Source organism: Danio rerio, chromosome 4, assembly GCF_049306965.1.
Source record: "Danio rerio strain Tuebingen ecotype United States chromosome 4, GRCz12tu, whole genome shotgun sequence".
Lineage (NCBI taxonomy): Eukaryota > Metazoa > Chordata > Actinopteri > Cypriniformes > Danionidae > Danio > Danio rerio.
In genome coordinates this window covers 61,895,842-61,919,603 of record NC_133179.1, presented here as the reverse complement: position 1 = coordinate 61,919,603, position 23,762 = coordinate 61,895,842, and the positions used below count along the sequence as shown (strand labels likewise).

The window sequence follows — 23,762 nt, the reverse complement described above, 5'->3', positions numbered from 1 at the left end:
ATAATTTAAATAAAAAAGATTTTGAAAAAATACATTTTATGTCAGGTAAATATATATTGTTCAAATATCACAGATTTATAACAAAGTTAACTCAATAATAAACTTATGTTAAGTGATATTAATCAGTTTAATTAGAACACAGACACAAGTTCATTAAACATTTCAGTTTAATTATCAAAAAACAAATAAAACAATCTCTTAAAAAATATGCCTTACACTGACTAAAAATTCATACATCCGTCAGTTCACAACAATCCATTAAGTACAAATCCATCCATTCATCATGTAGTAGCAGTGCATAGAGCAGAAGCCATTAAACTCTTGTCTGAATGCTCTGTACATCTCTTTTCCTCCCATTGCCACAGTATCCAATGGTGTTTTTGTAGAGCCAACCACAGGATTAACATCTGGAGAGCTTGAACTCCACTCTATATTTGACCAAGTAACAGTGAGGAATGCTCCATCCCCTTCATCATAAACATCTAAACCAGGGTTTTTCAAAGTCTTAAGACAGTGGGCCTCCCTTTTGACACAACTTATCCATTGGCGCCCCCCCTCCTCCCAAACACACATGCGCACACACACACACAGTATATACACAGTATATATATAAAGACACAGACAGATGTCAGACTGTTAACTCACTTGTATCATCATTTGCATGAAAGTGCAATTATTTACAGAGTAAAAGGTATTTTTAAATATAAAGTTTTTAAAACTAGGATGATGGTTCAAAATGAATAGAACAGATCCAATAACTGTCCATCCCAGTCAAAACAGTAGAAGTTTAGCGGGTCTCATGCTGTCATTAGCCAAAATATCTTGACAAACCACACATAAAAGTCGTGGTTCATCAGCTGGTCCGGTCCACGTAAATCCTAAACTCAAATACTGATCATCATATCGTCGTCTTTTGGGTTTAAGCCCTGAACCTGAAGGCTTTGAATACCAGTATTGGCGGGCTTGCCAAACAGAAGCGAATTCACAGCTATGGCCTTCTGGGTAAAAAAGGTTTTCTTATTTTTGACATATTATTTTTTTTTAGCGTTGTTTAATTCAAAAGTTTAAATATACTAAAAAATACATATAATTATTAAACTTAATAATTATATTTTTATTATATAACATTTTTTCCCGCGCCTCCCCTGACATGCTCTGGCGCCCCCCAGGGGAGGCCCGCCTCACACTTTGAAAACCCCTGATCTAAACGAACCTTTCAGAACAGGTCTGATGGTAGCTGAATTAAAGACTAAAGACTAAAGACAAAACACACACACACACACACACAAAATAATAAATGACAACTGTAAAAATGAAAACTAAAAAAAAAAAACTATAAAATAAATTGAAAAAATAAAATAAATTTAAACATACATCACTAAGACCTTCTCTGGGATCCATAGCTGAAGGGAAATGCATGTATACATATTTTGTAAATATAAAATGAAATGTGTATGTATATACACATACACACATATATTTGATAATTACAAACACAAGCTGATTGGCAGGTTTTAAGCATTTAAGAGCCTTTGTGACACTTGTGCTATTTAAGTCCCATCATTTAGGATGACACTAAAGCACAACTATGATGGAATGTAATAACTGGGAAAGTATAATGTGTAAATTAATTAGGTTGTAAGTTTGATTAAATAATTAGTAAATTTGATTGCACTGCAATTTCAGTGTCTTTAAACTAAGAATAAAAAACAAGCCTACAAGTGCAGCAATCCACAATAAATGGTATTGTGCTGCCACCTAGTGGAAAAATTTACTTTAAAAAAGTGATTTCTGCTACATTGGTAGTTGTAAATTGAAAAGCAGTGTTTGAGACATTTTAAATATCGTAATGCTCACATACAGTTATATATATATATATATATATATATATATATATATATATATATATATATATATATATATATATATATATATATATATAGTCAGATCTCAATCCAATATAGCACCTTTGGGATGTGGTGGAACAGGAGATTCTGCAGAAACTTGCGTAATGCTATCATGTAAATATGGACCAAAATCTCTAAGAAATTTTCCAGTACCTTGCAAGAACTCACACCACAATCTCCTTATGCAAGTCATATAGCCAGTTTTAAATAAAAAGACAATTACTACAATGCTAAAATTCTTCTTTTATACTGGCTGACAAAGTGTTGAGCAAAGACTCATCTCAGAATAATCAAACCCAACCTCAGGAGCAATGTACAAGGCTAAAAGTAAAAGATGTTATTTAGTTCTAAAATTATGCAGTTGTCATTGTACATTGTAAAACTTACCATGAGCAAAGACTTCACAGTTATTGGAGAAACACTACATTGGAATGTCCTAGGTAATGTTATAAAATGTATATAAACATGTAAACAAATATAAAATATAAATGATAAATCTGCAAGAATCATCATCAAAAAGTCATGTACTAAAATCATTTAAAGTAAAGCATGTTTAAAATAAGAAGTTTCAAATGTAACAAAAAAGTAACATCCCTTATGCATAGATGAAAAATATGAAATTACTTGTTGACATACAAATTCATATTTGGATTTTACTTGCATAAAATGTGTCATATATGCAACAAATATTGTGAAATGTTGCAAAAAAAGTCCACTTATGTTTTCAACCATTGGAATTACAAATATGTACATGCATGTTCCTAGCCTATATTTTATACTATGATTTTAGTGCACTTTTTTTCTCTAAGTGAACATATTTGCTATATTTCTAAATGCATGTTCATAAATGACAAGTTTTAGATGTAAAATAAACATGAATGTAGGCTAATTTGCACATACACATTGGCATGTGTCAGATTTCTATGAGAGATCACTGTTCACGTCATCACATATGACCCAAACAAATTATAGCCTATTAAAATGCATACCGCAAAATAACTAGTACTTACATTCGTGATAAACTGTGCGAGGTTTGTGACTTTGCAGATGAGTGTGTATCATGTGTAAAGCTCTCAAAATATTCACACAAAACGGACACCTAAACATATTACCAAACTGTTTTAATTGTAAATCTTAATACAGGTCTGTTTACAGCAGTCAACATCACGTCTTTACCGACGCCATTGTGCAAGCGTTTGGTGATTGCTGATTGGCCAACACATTTGACCGAAAAGAAAACCTGACCAATAAAAAACCTTTTGCCACGCCTCTACCGGAAAAAACTTTTGACCAATGAAAAACCTTTTGCCACGCCCCTACCTTTTACCACGTCCATTTGTCCAGGCTGCAGTTACCCATACTAGCATCCTTTTAAACTTTTTTTTTTTTTTTTTTTACCTACCCCTGGTACTCTCTGACATCTCGCTGTATGTCTTTCAAAGTCAAGCCATCTTCTCATGCAAATTTCAGTCGCCGGAGAACAGACACCTTTGTCCCAGACTTGACCAACAAATCATTGGTGTTGTTGTGTTGTTTTGAGGGGGGATGCTCCACAAAAGAAAACTTGACTGGTGAGCTGCAGAAAACGCAACATCTTCAGTTATTGTTATCACTGAAAATGCACTGTGTACCCTCTTTCCTCGATAAGACCTAGCACTTTAATATAGAACGACAAATGACCATGTGACAATCTTGGCAACATTTAAAAAGACAAAAAAAAACATTGTTCATTGCCTTTCCTTTTTCCCCATCCAGATGAAGCTCCAAACATAATTATAACAGATGGATTAATGGTTACAAATATTCAACTTTTCTATGCCACAAGATTATTATTATTTTTTTAAACTATAAATATTCCTTTTAAAATTATGACATTTAATCACTTTTAAACCCATTGAACAACACTTTTTCAATTACAACTATATTGTAACACTTTTTTACTGCACTTCAAATGTTGTTTACACACAGACTTTTCTATTCTTACAGACTTGCATGTACCACTAAAACAATAAAAATTAAAACAATCATGCAATTTTTTTACTAAATGCAAAAATTACAAAAAAAAAAAAAAAACAATTGTACATAAATCCACAAAAACCAAACCTGAAAACAATTGCCCTTAAAAACGAAAAACTACACATTGTCAACGGTTACTTATCCCCTTGGCACAAACCTATTTGACTTAAGCAAATGAAAAAAAAATAAATAAAAATAAACATTTACCAGATAGTAACCATTCACTTTATTCTCCAACTACGAAAGTAAATGGCTATATGGTTCTAACATTTTAAATATTATTTTCTCTTTAACAGAAAAAAATATAATAAAGATTTAGAACCACTTAAGAGTAATTAAACAATAATGAATAAATAAATAAATAAAAACTTTACTACAATTTTCTGTTTTGCTGAATGATCCTTTAAAAGCTACTCACCGGTCTCTTGCAGCACACTGAAAACTGTTGTGCTTTTGCACGTCAAACTCAACGACTCTGCTGTTGTGGTTGGCCTCCTGCGGCAAGGCCGTAAAATAACGCACATTGCTCGATTTTCCTTGTAGCACTTCAGACACGTCATGTACGCAACCCCCTACTTCCAAACACTTTCTCTTTGACTCAGCCATTACTCTGTGGAACATACGAACACACATCATATCTTGCCCATATCCCTCCATTGCCAGCACGTTATTCTTATAGGTCGCCATTTGCAATGGCTTCTTCAGCTAAACTACAACATGCACCATTGCAAATAATTCTGTACTATACAACTACACGCCATTTTACACTGTACGTCGCTCCTATACAACTGCTGGATAAACCAGCGGTTTAAAATTTCAATTAGCTACACATAACTCGCAAAACAGGAAGGAACAGCAAGGAACACGGCAACATCCATTAATTACACATTCACAACAAGGTCTCAAACATTGTTATTTCAAATATACATTACACAACATTTTGCCACCACCGAAACAAGACTTATAGTATAAAAACATACCGCACTAAGGTCTCATAATGTTGCCGATGTTGTACTTTCTTCTCCTCAAGTCCAACGACGATCGAAACTCCAACGCCAACCGCAACTTCAAACACTTATACCTTTACCAGGATCGTTCAAAGCCACCATCGCGCCCTCCTATTGGCTCACCACATATACGCGTCGACGTCTGCGTCTGCGCTGTGCGCATCTTCTTCTTTAGGTTTTAACGGCAGCTGGCATCCTGTTTGTTGTATTACTACCCCCTTTTGTACTATTTTTCTATTACTCTATATTCTTTTTTCCAATCCAGTTTCCCTTAGAAGATTCATCTAGCATGTAGACCTAAACTGCTTTTAACCATTAAATGTTCAAACTTCAACTAAAGCTGTAAACAAACACTTTGAACACCTATAGTAGCTACTATAAGGGACAATTTTACAATTTTCATTTTAGGGGGGCTCAGCTCCTTATGACATTAAATAAATAAATAAGCCTTATATATATATATATATATATATATATATATATATATATATATATATATATATATATATATATATATATATATATATATATAACAACCACTTTTCTAGTTAAATGACATTTTTTTTTAAAACCTACAGGCTAATTCACATATTTCACAATCTAAAGCATAATTTATGAACTTTTTCTTTAAAAACAAGACAACACATGGTGTTTTTACCTCTGTCAGTGTTCTTTTAATATGTTTAATCCTTTCTGTGCAAACCATAGGCTATATTCTAGGCTATAGTCAATGCCACATGCACTGTAATGTGTTTTATATTGACAGTTCATTTTGACATAAAAATAGCTAAATGTTTGTGACATTTAAAGAGTTGCATTTTTGCTGAAGGAAGCTTTGTATTTGAGGCAAGGAGCCCGAGGAGCAATCAGATAAGTAGAAATATAAAGGGACTAAAGCCCACCTAAAATAGGCCAAGGCCATAGCTACTATTATTTTTCTTTTTGCACTTCACAGCACAAAAGGTAAAAATAGCCTACTTCAAGAACCAACACATATAATAACATGTACACATTGACACAAAATACATCATTTATTTGATGTAGTTACTATCAAAAACTTAAATTATACCAAACAATCGTCTTGCATAGGGCTGTCAAATGATTAAAATTTTTAATCAGATTAATCAGAATTTTCAGTGGATTAATCAGGATTTTTCACTATTTGCAACTACACCTGAATCGTAACCATTTTTTTCCTGAAATGCATACCAAAAGATAAAAAATAGAACACAGATACATAATTTTCATATTATGTCTGTTTATTAATACAGCCAAATAATTGTGGTTTAAATCAAGCTGAAACATTCTACACACCGTAATATTAGTTTTTGCTATGTCCCACCGCTTCCTCTGGCATTCCTTTTAACCAGGATGCACAATTTACAGTATTCAATTGAACAGTAAGCAATAAATGTAGTAAAATCATAACAGTGGCCTACCACATTTTTATCACGCAAAGTTTGAGTCATCTGTTGGAAAAAATAACTGTTGTGTGTTTGTGTGGAAAAAATATTTTCAATAAACTTTTGAATCAAACCAAAAGAACAATCTTTTACATTTACCTCCATTTTTTAATCTAGTTGCCCTACCAAGCCTAACTACAATAACATGTTGCACTGAAACTGGTCTTTTTGTTTGCACGTAACTTTTCAAATCTACTGAGCTTTCTCATCTTTCAGCCAGTTGCTGAGGCAAACTAACTTGCTCTCATTTTCCTTCAACTGCAACCCAGTACTGGGAAACATCCATACACTCTCATCCACACATATACACAACAGACAATTTAGCCTACCTTATTCACTTATAACGCATGTCATTGGACTCCCAGAAAGCGCCACCTTTTGGTCAAAAGTGCTTGGCCCCTTAATTGCTGCTTGCAGCTATATTATCATTACTGATTGTATAAGCAAAATATCAAACATTAGAGAAATCAATAATGCTGAGTGATGAAAAGATGATGCAGACCATGACATGAGCTTTAAATGGATGAGTTATCCGGCTCTGTTTTCAATGGTTAATGATCAGTCTCTGTTACTGCGCTGTGTCGCCACACCCTCAGCCCCTGGAACGACCCCTCATTCCTGCAGGCCGGTGTGCCTCTGGGACAGGCGTCCAGTCACGTTGTTGTCTCAACAGATGCTTCCAGCACAGGCTGGGCAGCCGTGTGTCGCAGGCATGCAGCTGCGGGCCTGTGGGTAGGTGCCCAGCTGCATTGGCATATCGATCGCCTAGAGCTGTTGGCAGTGTTCCTTGCTCTCCGCCGTTTTTCTCCGGTGCTGGACTCGCCGCATGTCTCAGCTCGCCTGCCGTCTGCTCCTCTGGAGTCACCCGTGGCTGAAGTCGCTGCGCGCCATTCACATCCCAGGTATGCTCAACCGTGCAGCCGATGTGCTCTCACGGCAGCAGATTCACTCTGGAGAATGGAGACTCCACCCCGAGTCTGTCCAGCTGATATGGGCGCGATTCGGGGAGGCCCAGATCGATCTGTTTGCTTCCCCCGAGAACGCTCATTGCTAGTTGTTTTATTCCCTGACCGAGGGCTCTCTCGGCACGGATGCACTGGCCCACAGCTGGCCTCGGGGCATACGCAAGTATGCGTTTCCCCCAGTGAGCCTGATCGTGCAGTTACTGTGCAAGGTCAGAGAGGACGAGGAACAGGTTCTGTTAGTTGCGCCCCTCTGGCCCAACCGGACCTGGATATCAGAGCTCTCCCTCCTCGCGACGACCCTCCCATGGCAGATCCCTTTGAGAGAGGACCTACTTTCTCAGGGACAAGGCACCGTCTGGCACCCTCGCCCCGATCTCTGGAACCTCCATGTGTGGTCCATAGACGCGAGGAAGACTTAGGTAACCTGCCGCCCGCGGTGGTCGTTACCATCACTCAGGCTAGAGCCCCCTCCACGAGGCGCGCCTACGCCCTGAAGTGGAGTCTATTCACTGAATGGTGTGTCTCTCGCAGAGAAGACCCCCGATCTTGCCAGATCAGTGTTGTGCTCTCTTTCCTTCAAGAGAAGCTGGATAGCAGGCTGTCGCCCTCCACTCTCAAGGTTTACGTAACCGCCATCTCCGCTCACCATGATGCGGTGGCTGGCGGCACCGTGGGAAAGCATAACCTCATCATCCGGTTCCTCAGAGGCGTTAGGCGAATTAATCCAACTCGCCCCCCCTCTCACGCCCTCTTGGGATCTCGCCCTCGTTCTCACGAGCTTGCGATTTGATCCCTTCGAGCAGCTCGACTCAGTATCCTTAAGATTTCTGTACCTGAAGACCTGAAGGCCTCCATTAAGAGGGTCGGGGACCTGGAGGCATTTTCGCGTGGTTACCTCAAGGGTGTTAGGGACCTTTGGTGATTGAGGAAACAACTCGGTGGGTGTTGTAGCACGCTTGCGGTGCCTTTTTTCCCTAACACGAAGAGATGTGCACCCTCCTGTCTGTCAGTAAAGTTCCCCATTCGGTGAGCCCTGCAGATTCCTCCGAGGCCCCCAGCACTGACTTAGCGGAGGAGTCACTCGCTGGCACACTACGTTAGGTCTGCCCGCTGGTCAGCCCGCGTTTTTGGGTACAGGTGCCTGCTATGGCCGATCCCCGCTGGTAATCCCCATATGCTTTTCCGCCACGGTTAAGTTTCCCCCCTTGGGTGGACCTGTGCCTTCCCTATCCGCTAACCACCTTCTTATGTGCACTCCCCCTTCTCAGGGTTAGTCCATATGTAACTCCATTTGTCTCCCTATTGGGTGCGGATGGTCTCCGCAGCGTCCTCCCTACTGGGATGGCATGCTTCCCAACATACTCTCGTATATTCCTAGAAATTATCTAGACGCTAGCGACTCCCAAAAAAATATACCTATTCCGTAAAGCTTCTTTTGAAGTGGGGATAAGTTAGGGCCAAGGGCACGTTGGAGGACAGCGCCTCCCATGATTTGGGTGCGTCACGCTTGCCTGACTGCCCTCTCATGGTGGGTTTTGGTAAGATGCAATTATGGCATTATGGCGCTTTCAATGGGCTCCCATACGTGGATTTAGAACATCAAATCCACTTATACTGCGAAGTTCCCCCCGAAGGGGAACGTTCGAGGTTACTAAAGTAACCCTTCGTTCCCCGAGAAGGGGAACGGAAGCACTATACTCCGTCGCCATAATGACTGTCCCTTAGCTGTTAAAAGTCTCTTCAGCTTAAAAAGGATAGCGTTTGCTGGCGCTAGGTGTGCTTATATGCTCAGTTAATTGGCGATGCAGCACACCTGCGTAAGCTTGCGCTGCCAATTCATTGCTTTCATTGACCCGTTCATTACTCTTTCAGTCGAGCAGCTTCTGAACCGAATCCTCCCATACGTGGATTTAGAACATCAAATCCACTTATAGTGCTTCCGTTCCCCTCCTCGGGGAACGAAGGGTTACTTTAGTAACCTCGAATGTTCTCTTGCAACAGAAACATTTAGTCAATCAGAACACATTGAAAATAAAAACACGATCATCAGCTGACATTACAGAAACAGCACTATTTTAGCTATTCAGCTCTGCCCTTATATTTGAAGCCTCTCTAAATGTTTGTGTTATGGGTTTAGTACAGTAAATTCATGCATTTTGTTTCTTATGCTGCAGAAATTCAATACAAAAAATTAACGACCATCCCAGAGTAGCTTTAAAAAAATTTACAGTTTACTGTATGTAAAAAAAAAAAAAAATACAGACACAGAATTGCTGCAGTACAGACTTTATATGCAAAAGAATATTACTGCAAGATATACAAACAGAAAAAGCACCGCAATTACATTAAAAAAAACTAAGTAATTTTCAATTCTGCCTTGTCTTCTGCATTTGCCTGACTTATTCTTCTCTGGCTCGGCCTGGTAATGGTGGCCCTTTGGCCTATTATGTTTCTCCTAAGACGCAATTTCACCAAGTTGAAGCCAGCCTCGTCAACATAGATAATTTCATGTGGGAATATTCAATTTGAATCCTGTGTGGCTTAGGTTGAGTGGATGACCTTTTGTGTCTGATCAGAGGAAATCTTGAGTCTTAGAATTACCCTGGATGTTAGGATTTAGATTTGGAGTAAGTTGTAAATGCATCAGAGGATGTATCGATGAAAGTATGTGTTGTTTACTTCTGGATGACTATTAGGGCTTGCGCATTTGTGTTCATATTCTGGACTTTGGTCCGCTGTTTAGTTTTTTCGTATATTTCCACTTCTGCTTGCAGGACCGTCAATACTACTGAGGATGAGAAACGTCTACTGATACTGACGAACTGTCTTCAAAACCGAATAGCTTGATGAATACAAGGATGAAGCCCATTGTGAGTAGAAGGTGGAAGAGCCCTTAGCTTGGGGACTGGAATTTTTAGGTTCCAGCATGTCCAAGAAAGGTCAAAGAAACTCTGTAACCTAAGTAGGGAGCACGAGTCATTACTTCCACTTTCTTTAGTGACCTCACTGGTTGACCTGGAGCGGATTAATTCGCTTCGGTCAAAAACAGGGGACTGAAGGAGTTGGAGTTCTACCTTCAAATTCATCTCAACAAATCAACGTTAATCCTTTTTCTCAACATCCTGTTTCTCATCACTTTTTATTAAATATAATTATTTAATTAATTTTATTCAATTTAATTATTAATTATAGAACTTTGAATTGATTTTAACTAATATATATATATATTACATACGTTCACACTGAATGTAAGAATGTTCAGTGTCCTTGTTTCCCTGTCTATTTTAATTTTGTATTCAGGAGACACAAAAAACAGGTCATAGGCCATGGAGATCTCTCTCTCTCTCTCTCTGTCCCTCTGAACAAAGTATCGATGCAGAGGAGAAAAAAAAACACCTGTTCTAGTTGTCCTGATATTGTCTACAATATCTGTTTGATTAATCTGTTTTGATTGTAAGTCTTATTAAAGTAATTCCTTTTGTATGGAGATAGACACTGTGTGTAGTAAGGATATTGTAGCAGACTGTTGATGGAACCAGTTTCATAACACAGCTGAACGTACAAGAAACATTAATTCATTTACTTGTCGGCTTAGTCCCTTGCCTCAGTGGAATTAACCGCCAACTTATCCAGCAAGTTTTTACGCAGCGGATGCCCTTCCAGCCGCAACCCATCTGTGGGAAACATCCACACTCACATTCACACCCACACTCATACACTATAGTCAATTTAGCCTACCTGTAACCACATGTCTTTGGACTGTGGGAGAAACCAGAACACCCAGAGGAAACCCACGCAAAGGCAGGGAGAACATGCAAACTCCACACAGAAACACCAACTGAGCCGAGGTTCTAACCAGCGACCTTCTTGCTGTGAGACGACAGCACTACCTGCTGCGCCACTGCCTCACCGTACAAGGTCCATCCTTGAGATTTTAACACAGATGGTCTCTTGTGTCTATTGTGACCCTGATTTAGCTTTTCACAGGTCGGAGATCAGCTCTTAATAACTTAGGGTGGACCTAACCCCCAGGAACCATGTCGCTATCCATATCTGGAGTTAGATACAATTCTTTCTTAACGCACGCATTAAGGCCATACATATCTGGAGCTAGATACAATACTTCATTGACACAAGCATTTAGAATTGTCTATTTTTGCTGTAACCAATGAGAACTGTTTACCTGGATCCCACCTTTTCTGGACTTGTGTAGAGTATAATTACTGCATTGTTGTACTGTAAGTCAGAGCGGCCTAGGAACTCATTGCAAATGTTGAGCTGGCTTCTGCTGATGAAACTGCAAACTATCTTCAGTAAACTTCATTTATTTATTTTAATCTTTGACTCCGGCTCTTCTTCATCTGACAGACTGGTCATTCTTTGGGTTAAACTTTATACCATCCCTACCGTAGTAAACTAGAACTTACAAATAAAGATCCTTTACTAATAAAAGATGCAACACAGGACAATTGAATGGGCTTTCTAAACTTGATGCCCTGCTATACTGCAAACTAACCGTCCTGGAGCTCCACCTTATTTGATGTGCGGCGTCTTCCCAGTGATTTGTTTCTCATTCAGGGAGTCAGACAGAGAACATCATCCAAAACAACACTAGCTACATGAATACACTGGAGAGTGGGAGAAACGTGACACATTTACAACCCCACCAACAACCCCAGTGTAGGAGTGTTAGAAAAGAGTATACCGTCCCTCAGCCTTTTTAAACATTATTCAGACATGAAAAATCTTGTGCATATGAAAAATGTTGTGCTGCATTCATATCATGTGTGCAACTTCTTGTCCATGTGTTTCTTAAGCTGCGGCGATTGAGCGAAACTCTGTGGACACTGATCAGATCTGTACGGTTTCTCTCCAGTGTGAATCCTCTTCTGTTTTCAGATGTGTTAACCAATAACACTTCTTGTAACAGTGTGAATCGTCTGGTGCAGTTTCAAATTTGGAGCTCTAAGAAAAGTCTTCTCACACTCAAGCACATATACTCTTTCACACCAGTGTGGATCTTCATGTGTTCATTAAGGTTTGCTGATCGGTTGAAACTCTTTTCACACTGAGTGCATGTAAATGGTTTCTCTCCAGTGTGAGTCTTCATGTGTTTATTAAGGTCTGAGGAGTTGCTGAAACTCATCCCACACCGAAGCTGCGGTCATACTAGAGTTTAAGCATGCGAAATTCTGTTGTTTGATTTCTCTCCAGTGTGGATCCTCAAGTGTAGATTACAGGATGATGACTGGCTGAAACTCTTCCCACACTGAATGCACATGAATGGTTTCTCTCCAGTGTGGATCCTCATGTGTTTAATAAGGTGTGATGATTGGCTGAAACTCTTCCCACACTGAGTGCACATGAATGGTTTCTCTCCAGTGTGGATCCTCATGTGTTTAATAAGGTGTGATGATTGGCTGAAACTCTTCCCACACTGAGTGCATGTGAATGGTTTCTCTCCAGTGTGGATCATCATGTGTATATTAAGGGATGATAATAGGCTGAAACTCTTCCCACACTGAGTGCATGTGAATGGTTTCTCTCCAGTGTGGATCCTCATGTGTAGATTAAGGTTCGATGATTGGCTGAAACTCTTCCCACACTGAGTGCATGTGAATGGTTTCTCTCCAGTGTGGTTCATCATGTGTAGATTAAGGTGTGATGATTGGCTGAAACTCTTCCCACACTGAGTGCATGTGAATGGTTTCTCTCCAGTGTGGATCATCATGTGTAGATTAAGGTGTGATGATTGGCTGAAACTCTTCCCACACTGAGCGCATGTGAATGGTTTCTCTCCAGTGTGGATCTTCATGTGTTTATTATGGTTTGATGATAGGCTGAAACTCTTACCACACTGAGTGCATGTGAATGGTTTCTCTCCAGTGTGGATCATCATGTGTAGATTAAGGGATGATAATAGGCTGAAACTCTTCCCACACTGAGTGCATGTGAATGGTTTCTCTCCAGTGTGTATCATCATGTGTAGATTAAGGTGTGACGATTGGCTGAAACTCTTCCCACACTGAGCGCACGTGAATGGTTTCTCTCCAGTGTGGATCCTCATGTGTTTATTACGGTTTGATGATAGGCTGAAACTCTTACCACACTGAGTGCATGTGAATGGTTTCTCTCCAGTGTGGATTCTCATGTGATGTTTAAGGTGTGATGATTGGCTGAAACTCTTCCCACACTGAGTGCATGTGAATGGTTTCTCTCCAGTGTGGATCCTCATGTGAATCTTAAGTTTGCTTTTTTTTGCCAAACTCTTTCCACACTCAGTGCAGGTGAAACAATTCTTGTCTCTCCTTTTCAAAATACCATCAGTCTGTAAATTAGTTTTTTCCTCACTTTTGACATGATGTTCCTCCTCTTTACTCCCCTCATTCTGTTCAATTAGGTCTGAAAAATATAAAAAATAAAAAAAAAAAACATTCGTTTTCATTAAGTCTATAAAACTCTGCATGAAAATCTTCATCAAAAGCTGAAAATTGAAAAGACACTGGAAACATTGGCTACACACACTGTAATTTTGATGCACATTAAATGTAAAATTTATCAGGTCATATTTTGTTCTGTCCATTAATGTGTACACATTTAAACAGATTTAATTCAATTAATGTTTATTTAGTGCTTTTACAATGTAAAATGTGTCAACGCCGCTTAACATAGAAGTTATAGTAAATTGAATCTGTCAGTCCAGTTTTCAGAGTTTCTTACATAATTGATCATAAAAGTAATTTTGTTCATATTGATAAGACAGATTTGAAAGCTGTAAATGACCTGTTTTTATTTGTATTTATTCATAATTAAAACAAAATGTTTTTCTAAAATTTGTAAAGTAGACCAGGGCTCAAAATTAACCTTTTTGCTTGGTAGCACCAGTGCTCCTAATTTAAAAAATGTAGGCGCATCAACCAAAATTTTGTCGCACCCACCAATTATAAGCACCGTTACCACAAGTTTTATACAAACAAATTTATTGCATTTGAAATCAATACGAATCAAACTAACAAGCAAAAAAATATATGCATGCATGAGGAAAATATGTCTCAACGAAATCCCATTATCACAAAAAAATACCATAAATGAGGGACCAAAAGATACTCAGACCACTCACCAGCCCTTTACGCACTGCTTGACACAACTGAATCTGTTAACGCTTGCTGTGCTGTTCTACATTTACATTTACATTTAGTCATTTAGCAGACGCTTTTATCCAAAGCGACTTACAAATGAGGACAAGGAAGCAATTTACACAACTAAGAGCAACAATGAATAAGTACTAAAGGCAAGTTTCAGGTCTGTAAAGTCTAAGAAGGGAAGTGTTAGTAGTTTTTTTTTTTTTTTTTTTTTTTTTTTTTTTTTTTTTTGTACAATTAGTGTGATATTCAAAGAGGCAATTGCAGCTTAGGAAGTGAAGTGGAGACTAAATAGTTGAGTTTTTAGTCGTTTCTTGAAAATAGCGAGTGACTCTGCTGTTCTGATGCAGTTAGGGAGTTCATTCCACCAACTGGGCAGATTGAGCGTGAGCGTTCGCGAAAGTGATTTTTTCCCTCTTTGGGATGGAACCACGAGGCGACGTTCATTCACAGAACGCAAGTTTCTGGAGGGCACATAGATCTGCAGAAGTGAGTGCAGATAAGAAGGTGCTAGGCCAGAAGTCACTTTGTAGGCAAACATCAGAGTTTTGAATTTGATGCGAGCAGCAACTGGCAGCCAGTGCAAACGGACTAGCAGCGGAGTGACATGTGCTCGTTTAGGTTCATTGAAGACAACTCGTGCTGCTGCATTCTGGAGCAGTTGAAGAGGCTTGATAGAGTTAGCTGGAAGCCCAGCTAGTAGAGAGTTGCAGTAATCCAGTTTGGAGAGAACAAGAGCTTGAACAAGGAGTTGAGCTGCATGTTCAGATAAGAAGGGTCGGATCTTTCTGATGTTATAGAGTGCAAATCTGCACGATCGAGCAGTTCTAGAAATGTGGTCAGAGAAGTTTAGTTGGTCATCAATCGTTACTCCAAGGCTTTTCACCATTTTGGATGTAGTAATGGTTGCCCCATCCATCTGGATTGAAAAGTTATGGTGTAGAGTCGGGTTGGCAGAAACTACAAGCATTTCCGTTTTTGCGAGGTTCAGCTGAAGATGATGATCTTTCATCCAGTGTGAAATATCCAACAGGCAGGCTGAGATACGAGCTGGAACCGAGGGATCATCAGGATGAAAAGAGAGGTATAGCTGGGTGTCATCAGCATAGCAGTGGTAGGAGAATCCATGTCTCTGGATGACTGGTCCTAGAGATGATGTGTAGATGGAGAAGAGAAGTGGCCCAAGAACAGAGCCTTGAGGTACCCCAGTGTTTAGATGCTGTAGGTTGGACACCTCTCCCCTCCAAGACACCCTGAATGACCTGTCAGAGAGGTAAGATCTAAACCATTGTATAACAGTGCCCGCAACGCCCAGTGACTCAAGCGTAGATAGCAGGATCTGGTGGTTGACAGTGTCAAAAGCAGCTGACAAGTCCAGCAAAATGAGGACTGATGATTTAGAGTCTGCTTTAGCCAGTCTGAGATCCTCCACGACCGAGAGCAGGGCAGTCTCAGTTGAGTGGCCTTTCTTAAAGCCGGATTGCTTGTTGTCCATGAGATTGTTTTGAGTAAGAAAGTCCAGGACTTGATTGAACACTACTTTCTCCAGAATCTTGGCCATGAATGGAAGCAGGGATACTGGTCTGTAGTTTTCAAGTAGCGTATGGTCCAGGTTGGGTTTCTTTAGCAGTGGGGTTACCCTAGCCTGCTTAAATGTAGTGGGGAATAAACCAGAGTCAAGAGATGTGTTAATTATGTGAGTCAGTGTTGGTATGACTGCAGGAGAGATGGCTTGCAAGAGATGAGAGGGAATGGGATCGAGTGGACAAGTGGTTGCATGGCTAGATAGCACAAGTTTGGACACCTCAGACTCAGAGAGCTGAGAAAAAGAGGTGAGTGTGTGTGGTGTTGGTGTTGTATCTTGCGTGTTTGTTGTAGGTGCAGCAAATTGAGCACTGATTTTTGCAGTTTTGGTGCAGAAGAATGTAGCAAAGTCATCAGTAGTAAGTGTGGAGGATGCGGGTGGAGGAGGAGGATAGAGGAGGGAGGAAAATGTTTTAAAAAGTAGGCGAGGATTAGTGGCATTGTTGATTTTTAGACGGTTCTCACGGGTGCTGTCTGATACTGCACTGATTTTGACATATACTGTACCTTATTATATGCATACGTCATGTTAATAGCAATACCGGTCTTTTCATGAGCAGCGATATTAGTTTAATCAGTGCAAGCCCGCTTGCGATGGTTTAATCTAAATTTACAAAATATACAGTTGTACATAAAATGTGGTCTAAAAATATATTTAATGTGTAGTCTAAAAATATACATACAATAAAAAATTATAAACCAGAGTTGTGCAGATAAAGAACAGTATATAGTGCAAAAAGGCTCGTGCACATGATGATTATGATAAAGTGACAGTTTCATAATATATGTGAATGTAGTATGATGTGTCTAACTGGTAGACCAATGTTACATAAAGTGACCAGTGCAGATGAATGTGTGCATGTGTGTTTGTTTTCATGTGTGTCAGAGTCCAAAAATGCATGTGGAGGGAGAGGGGAGTGGTGGCAGAGTTGGGAGAGGGTTCAGCTTCCTGACAGCCTGATGGATGAAGCTGTCTTGCAGTCTGTTGGTCCTGGCCTGGAGACTTCGCATTCTCCACCCTGATGGCAGCAGACTGAAGAAGCTATGCATTGGGTAAGTGAGGTCTGCTTTTATGCAGAGGGCTTTTCGGGTGAGACGGGTGCTGTAAATGTCCTGGAGGAAGGGTAGAGGGACACCAATGATCTTCTCAGCTGTTCTCACTATGCGCTGAAGAGTTTTCCTGCAGGATGCATTGCAGGCTCCAAACCACACAGTGATGCAGCTGGTCAGGATGCTCTCAATTGTGCCTCTGTAGAAGGTCTGCATGATTGAGGCTGGTGCTCTTGCTCTTTTAAGTTTGTGGAGGAAGTAGCTGTGATTTTTTGTCCAGGAGAGATCCTCAGTGATTTGTACACCCAGGAACTTAGTGCTGCTCACATGCTCCACAGACGCACTGTTAATGGTCATTGAAGCATGCAGAGTGTGCACTTTCTTGAAGTCAATAACTATCTCCTTTGTCTTTTCCACATTTAAGAAGAGATTGTTGTCTCTGCACCACTCGGCCAGATGGCTCACCTTGCTTCTGTAGTTTTTCTAATCGTTTTTGTTGATGAGACCTACCACAGTTGTGTCATCCGCAAACATCATGAAAAGATTGGAGTTGTGAGATGGTGCACAGTCATGAATCAGAAAAGTGAAGAGGATAGGGCTCAGCATCCCTGAGAGGCCCCAGTGTTTAGAGTGATGGTGCTGGATGTGTTACTGTCGGCCAGTACTGCTTGTGGTCTTCCGCTGAGAAAATCCAGCAGCTAGTTACACAGAGAGGTGTTACTCTGACAGCTGGACCAGTTTTTGAGTGAGCTGTTGGGGGATGATAGTGTTAATTGCTGAACTGAAGTCTATGAACAGCATTCGGATGTAGGAGTCTGTTTTGTCCAGATGTGTGAGCGCTGAGTGAAGTGCAGTGGAGATGGCGTCATCAGTCGAGTGGTAGGACCGATATGTAAACTGAAAGGGGTCCAAGGAGGGGGCAGGACAGACTTAATATGCTGCATCACAAGCTGGAAGCTCCTCTCTGTGTGGTGTAAACAAAGACCAGTGTGTTATTGCCCGTGTTGGAAAGTCTGTGTGTTGGTGTATTTTTGGAAACACACTTTTTAGGTCTGCATGGTTAAAGTCCCCAGCCAGGATGAGAAAAGCATCTGGGTGGGCTGTAGGCTGCTCACTGATGTGCAGGTACAGGTCTTTCAGTGCCTCAGTCATGTTGTTGGCATTGGAGCTGGGAGGGATGTAAACAGAAAAAAGCAGTATGGCTGTTTATTCCCTCTGTAGATAAAACGGCTGGCACTTTAAAACCATAAACTTCACCAGTGGCAAGCAGTTTTTGCAGACTACAATGGTATCACGACTGGAACCGCAATGTCCAGAACATAGTCACTGAGCCAAGTTTCTGTAAACACAAATGCACAACAGTTCTTTACAGTCTTTTAAGATGAACGAAGTAGACGGCTATAGTCCAGTTTGTTGTCTAGCAAGCGTACGTTCGCTAGAATGATGAAGGGAATAGCAGGTTTGTGTGGGTTAGTCGCTAGCCTAGTTCAGATCCCCCAACGCTTGCCCCTCTTCTGCTTTCTCTTGCCTCCATTGTGGGCGAGGTGTTGAAGTGGGGGTCGGAGGATGAGTACGCCTCTGGAGCAAACGGAGATTTTGCAGCTCCTCCGTGTCTGCGGAGTTTAACTTGTAAAGTTTGGTTCTGCCGATGTTGAGCAAAAATTTATGACTATATGTGCGCTTAAGCACAGATAAACGCAGCGAGGACGTACATGACAAAGAACACAAAAACACTGTCTTGTCAGGAAAGAGAGAAGCCGCAGCGTGTGCACGTGCCTTCATCTTGGAAAAAGCAAGAGTGGAAGTGGAAGAGTGGTTAACACCAGAGTGGATGCAGCGAAAGAGCGAGTGACTGGTCTGGAGTCTGTGTTGGGTGGATACTCTGACTCTCTTACTACGCTGGAAAAAGAGTTTAGTATCTTGAAAAAAGAAGCTGGCTCTGCTGAGACCAAAGCGAAGATCTTGAGGAGAGGTCTCCCCGCTCAAATCACTATATGCAGCAAACCAGTGGACGACAAGGAACTGCCATGCGCCTTTGTAATTAAATGCCACTACTTTTCCGAAAAGAGGATATTTTGAAGAAAGCCATTGAAATGAAGGCAATCACGACAGTACACTGGGCTGTCAAAGACAATACAAATGTTAATGTCAATCTCCGGTTAACTTTTAAATTACCACTATAGCATGTTCGTTGTTATTTCTAGCTCTCAAGTATGTTTTGTCAATAATGGTGTAGCTTCGTATTAAAACATCAAGAGCTGTTCAAATGGTTTTGTTTTATATGTAAGATCCCACATGGTAAGCTAGTTAAGAGTGGGAGTAGCTGGAAGTGTGAGCAAGTTTAAATGCAAGGTTTCAATGTTGTGTTGTTTCGTGTTTATAAGTGTTTGTGTGATCACCCCATTTTTTTCTTTTTTCTCTTTTTTTTCCTCTCTCCCCCACACATCTCCCTACATACAAAACCCACAGATTCCTTTTAGATGCTTCTGATAAATGTTTTCGACAGCCCTCCATAAAATGGGTGGAGTGAAGACAAACTTTACCAGTTGGAATGTGTGGGGGCTAAATCACCCAGTGAAACAAAACAAGGTGTTCGCACATCTTAATAAATAAAAATCCGATATTGTATATTCACAGGAGACACATCTGTTGAAAAAAACTATTCTAAACATAATAGAGGAGGTTATACACAAATATATCATTCTAATTTTAACAGCAAAAGTAGGGGCGTTGCTGTTCTCATACATAAGAATGTACAATTTGTTTTGGAGTCAAATGTGTTGGATAAAAATGACAGATACATAATAATCCAAGGTTAACTTTTTAACATGTCTGTGGTCCTGGCCAATGTGTATGCTTCTAATTGGGACAATGAAAAATCGTTCAGAGATTTATTTTCAATTTTGCCTAGTCTCGACACAATTTAATTTTAGGAGGCGATTTAAATTGTGTTTTGCACCCAATTTTGGACCGATCTAGCTCTTCGAGTAATACATTAAGTTAGCCAGCACAATGTATCAACTCCTTTCTTCAGACATATAATGTAAGTGACATTAGTGAAAATGCAGAGGATCTCCACATAAGATTCACGCCAGATTCATTGTGAACAAGGGAAATAAGCTGGCAGGTTATTGTGTTACCAACTGAAACAATCCTCAGCAGCTGGTTTTATAGCAGCAGTTAGTAAGGATGATGGCAGTATTATTACTGATCAACAGAGAATTAATGATCAATTAAAAAACTTAAATAAAACTGTTTACAGCTCTGAGGTAAACGAGATTGAACGTGAGAGCTTTTTTTATTATTTAGAATAACCATGCCTTTGTGATTTAGATTAGTTGGCATTAGAAGGAAATTTAACACCTTCTGTAATTGAAAATGCAATCAAAAAATTGAAAACCGGAAAAGCACCAGACCCCAATGGCTTCCCGTCCGAGTTTTATAAGAAGTTTACTGCCAAGCTAACACCCCTGTTGTGCAAGGTATTTGCTGAAGCTCTTGTTTCGGAATCACTCTTTCCTTAGATGCCCATAAGGCATTTGATAGAATAGAGTAGATCTATTTTTTTACAGCGCTTAAAAAAATTGGTTTTGATCCTGGATTCTGTTCCTTGGTTAAAATTGTATATTCCAGGCCCCAAGCATCGATTCAAACAAATAATATTATTTCTAAAGGCTTTCCACTCTCTAGAAGAACGAGACAGGGCTACCCTCTGTTCTTTGACATTGCCATTGAACCTCTTGCAACTGTATTAAGGAACTCAGATGGCTTGCAAGGAATTTTCAGAGAGGGAAATAAACAAAAGCTCCTGCTATATGCGGATGATCTTCTTTTTCTGTCAAATCCAGAAACATGTATTCCAAAAGCTCTTACAATAATTTCAGAATTTGGAAATGCTTCTGGATACAAAGTAAACCTAGCAAAGAGTCTCCTTTTCCCTATCAATGATAGAGCACAGCAAATGTCCTTCCAATCCTTTCCATTTTCAGTAAGTCCTGATAAATTTGTATAGTGAGTGTGACACGCAAATATAAGGATTTGTTCAATAATAATTTTAAAACGGCATTAGTGCCCAAGGACGTTTTTAGTGCTCAAGGACATCTTACAAACAGTAGGAGAACAAAAAAAAAGCAACAACCTTAAGAAGGTACAGAAAATGGGAGACTAATAATACATAAAATAATGACAAAAGACCTGAGAACAAGCAACAAGAAAGAAACTCATTCCTGTCTTTCAATGAGTGCTTATGTGCATTTAGGAGAACTAGGCAGCACACTCAGGGCTGCAAGATGGATTTAATTTAGTATTCTTATTATTAAAATATATCTGAATGAGGATCAAATGACTGAGTTGGTCTTTGAGAATAAAAATTAACCTGTTTGTTCTTGCAGATCTTCCTGTTTGATTGTGAATGTTTCTTCAATCTTCACATCTTCACTCTCCTCTTTAATAAACACCATCTTTATAACAGTGTGGACATCAGTCGCTTCAGCAGTTTTTCTCTGAGTTTGGACACTTTATCCTGTTTAAAATGAACAAAACAATAAACAGAAACAAAATAACTTCTCTTCAACACTTGCTTCAACAGTTTCTTTATACGAGAGTCATTAACAAACAAAAATCAGATATGTCTGATCAAGAAACAATAGCCACTGATCAGCTGATTAAAACTAGTACTCCATTTCTTATATATAGTGATGTATATTTATTATGGAATGACATAGTGCTATTCAATCAATTAAACTTTCATTAAAACACTTAATACACACTTTTACTTTATTCAAGTATCTTCTTAATTGTTTTGTTTGTTTTATTTATCTTATTGTCTGTTTATAGCACTTTTTTGCACAAGACAAATTTCCTCTCTGGAACAAAAAGTTTATCCTATCTTTATTCAAAAAATAGACCTCATTACTGTAAGTTTTAGTAAATAGTACTACTTTGTATAAGGGTTAAAATAATATTGTCAACAAGTACATAATTAAGCACTGAATGAAAACACTGAAACTTTAATCAATCACTTTATATAAGGCTAAACGCTTTAAAACAAACCTTTTTCCAGTTGAATCACAGCGCGAGAGCGACGCAGGCTTATGACGTCACAAGTCACGCCAAAATAAAAGTCTTTTTTTTTTTTTTTACCTTTTTTGCTACTTACTCTTAGTCATGAGTCATGACTTATTATATATAGTTTTTCTCTGCGTTTGGGCATTTTGTCCTGTTAAAAATTAACAAAGCAATAAAAATGTCCTGTTTAAAATAAATTAAACTATGAATAGAAACAAAATAACTTCTCTTTAACAGTTTCTTTATATGAGAGTAATTAACAAAAATAAATCCAGTAAGTCCGAGCAATAAACAACAGCCACAAATGAGCTGATTAAAACTAGTACTCCATTTCTTATATATAGTGATGTATACTTAGAATGAAGTGAAATTATGTTATTTAATCAATTAAACCTTCATTAAGGCACTTAATACACGCACGTTGTTCAATAGTTCTCTTTACTTTGAGTAAAATAGTATTACATTGTATAAAGGGTTAAAATAATATTGTCAACAGCAGGTACATCATTGGATGAAAAACCTGAAACTTTAATCAATCCCTTTATATCTGTGTAAAAGCTTTAAAACAAACATTTCTCCAGTAGAATAACTTTTTTTTCTATTAATGCTTAAACTGAAAATTCAAGCACATCATAACAAAGTCAGACAGATCTTTAAAAAGAGCAATAATTTACATAGTCATAAGAAAAAATATCTAAAATCACATACAAATACAAATAATACCATTAGACAGAAAGGGAAAAATATGAATAGATTTAGACTAATAATACTAATACTAAAATTACTAAATTAAACAAACAAAATTAAATGAATGAAATTACAATGACACTTAACCAAATAACCGTAAGGAAAGCAAAATTGAGCATCTTCTTTAAATACATCTGCATAATATTTCAGGAATCTTAGATTTTTTTGTATTATTCTTAATAATATAAAGTGATTTTAGGAGGGAGTTAAATTCTATTCTAAAATAAACAAAGGATGGGTAATTATTTGTGAATTTCTGTTTGTGAATGAAAAATTTGCCATATAAGATAAAAGAAAAAGTATGATGCGTTCCAGATATTTAGCTTTTGGGTCTTTTAAAGTCTTTTAGATTAAAGCAATTCACAGCATTGGCAGAAGCAGATATATGAGAATTTAGAAGTGACCAAAAATGCTTGGATATTGGACAATCAAAAAACATGTAGTGGTGCAGGGGTGGCCAACCCTGTACCTGGAGAGCCACCTTCCTGCAGATTTCAGTTGCAACCCATATCTAACACACCTGCCTGTAATTATCACGTGGTGTTCAGGTCTTAGTTTATTGCTTCTGGTGTGTTTGATATGGGTAGCAACTGAAATCTGCAGGAAGGTGGCTTTACAGGAACAGGGTTGGCCACCCCTGTAGTAGTGTTTCCTCTGCTTGTTTGCAGAAAGAACAGGAGCTGTCGATGTCCAAAAAACTGTAAATACTACATTTTACAGGGTAGATTTTATGGAAAATTTTAAAATGCATTTCTTTTGCCTTGTTGGAAAATGCAATATTTCCCGGGTAAAAGCCAGGTTCTATTCCAGTCTA

The 23,762-nt window shown here is 38.9% G+C and overlaps 1 protein-coding gene and 1 long non-coding RNA gene across 2 annotated transcripts in view; one reads left to right on the top strand and one right to left on the bottom strand.

Moving 5' to 3' along the window:
* Window positions 1–10,646: 10,646 nt before the first annotated feature.
* Window positions 10,647–22,216, bottom strand: LOC110438419 (uncharacterized). The gene is made up of 3 exons (XM_068217680.2): window positions 22,187–22,216; window positions 21,510–21,656; window positions 10,647–13,760 (listed from the first exon to the last, which is right to left on the bottom strand). The coding sequence occupies exons 2-3, from the start codon at window positions 21,592–21,594 to the stop codon at window positions 12,535–12,537; spliced, it is 1,311 nt and encodes a 436-aa protein (XP_068073781.1). The 5' UTR covers window positions 21,595–21,656; window positions 22,187–22,216; the 3' UTR covers window positions 10,647–12,534.
* Window positions 11,120–23,762, top strand: part of LOC141381913 (uncharacterized) — a 560,761-nt gene continuing 548,118 nt past the window's right edge. Inside the window, exons 1-2 of the long non-coding RNA XR_012402819.1 lie at window positions 11,120–12,765; window positions 13,102–13,393. This is a non-coding gene — a long non-coding RNA (uncharacterized lncRNA). The remainder of the gene's footprint in view (window positions 12,766–13,101; window positions 13,394–23,762) is intronic.

Excerpts from the sequence above, each read along its gene's own strand:
- LOC110438419 (XM_068217680.2), bottom strand. The coding sequence starts at position 21,594 with ATGGTGTTTATTAAAGAGGAGAGTGAAGATGTGAAGATTGAAGAAACA. Across the intron at positions 13,761-21,509 it reads AGATCTGCAAGAACAAACAG|ACCTAATTGAACAGAATGAG; the intron begins GTTAATTTTTAT and ends TATATTTTTCAG.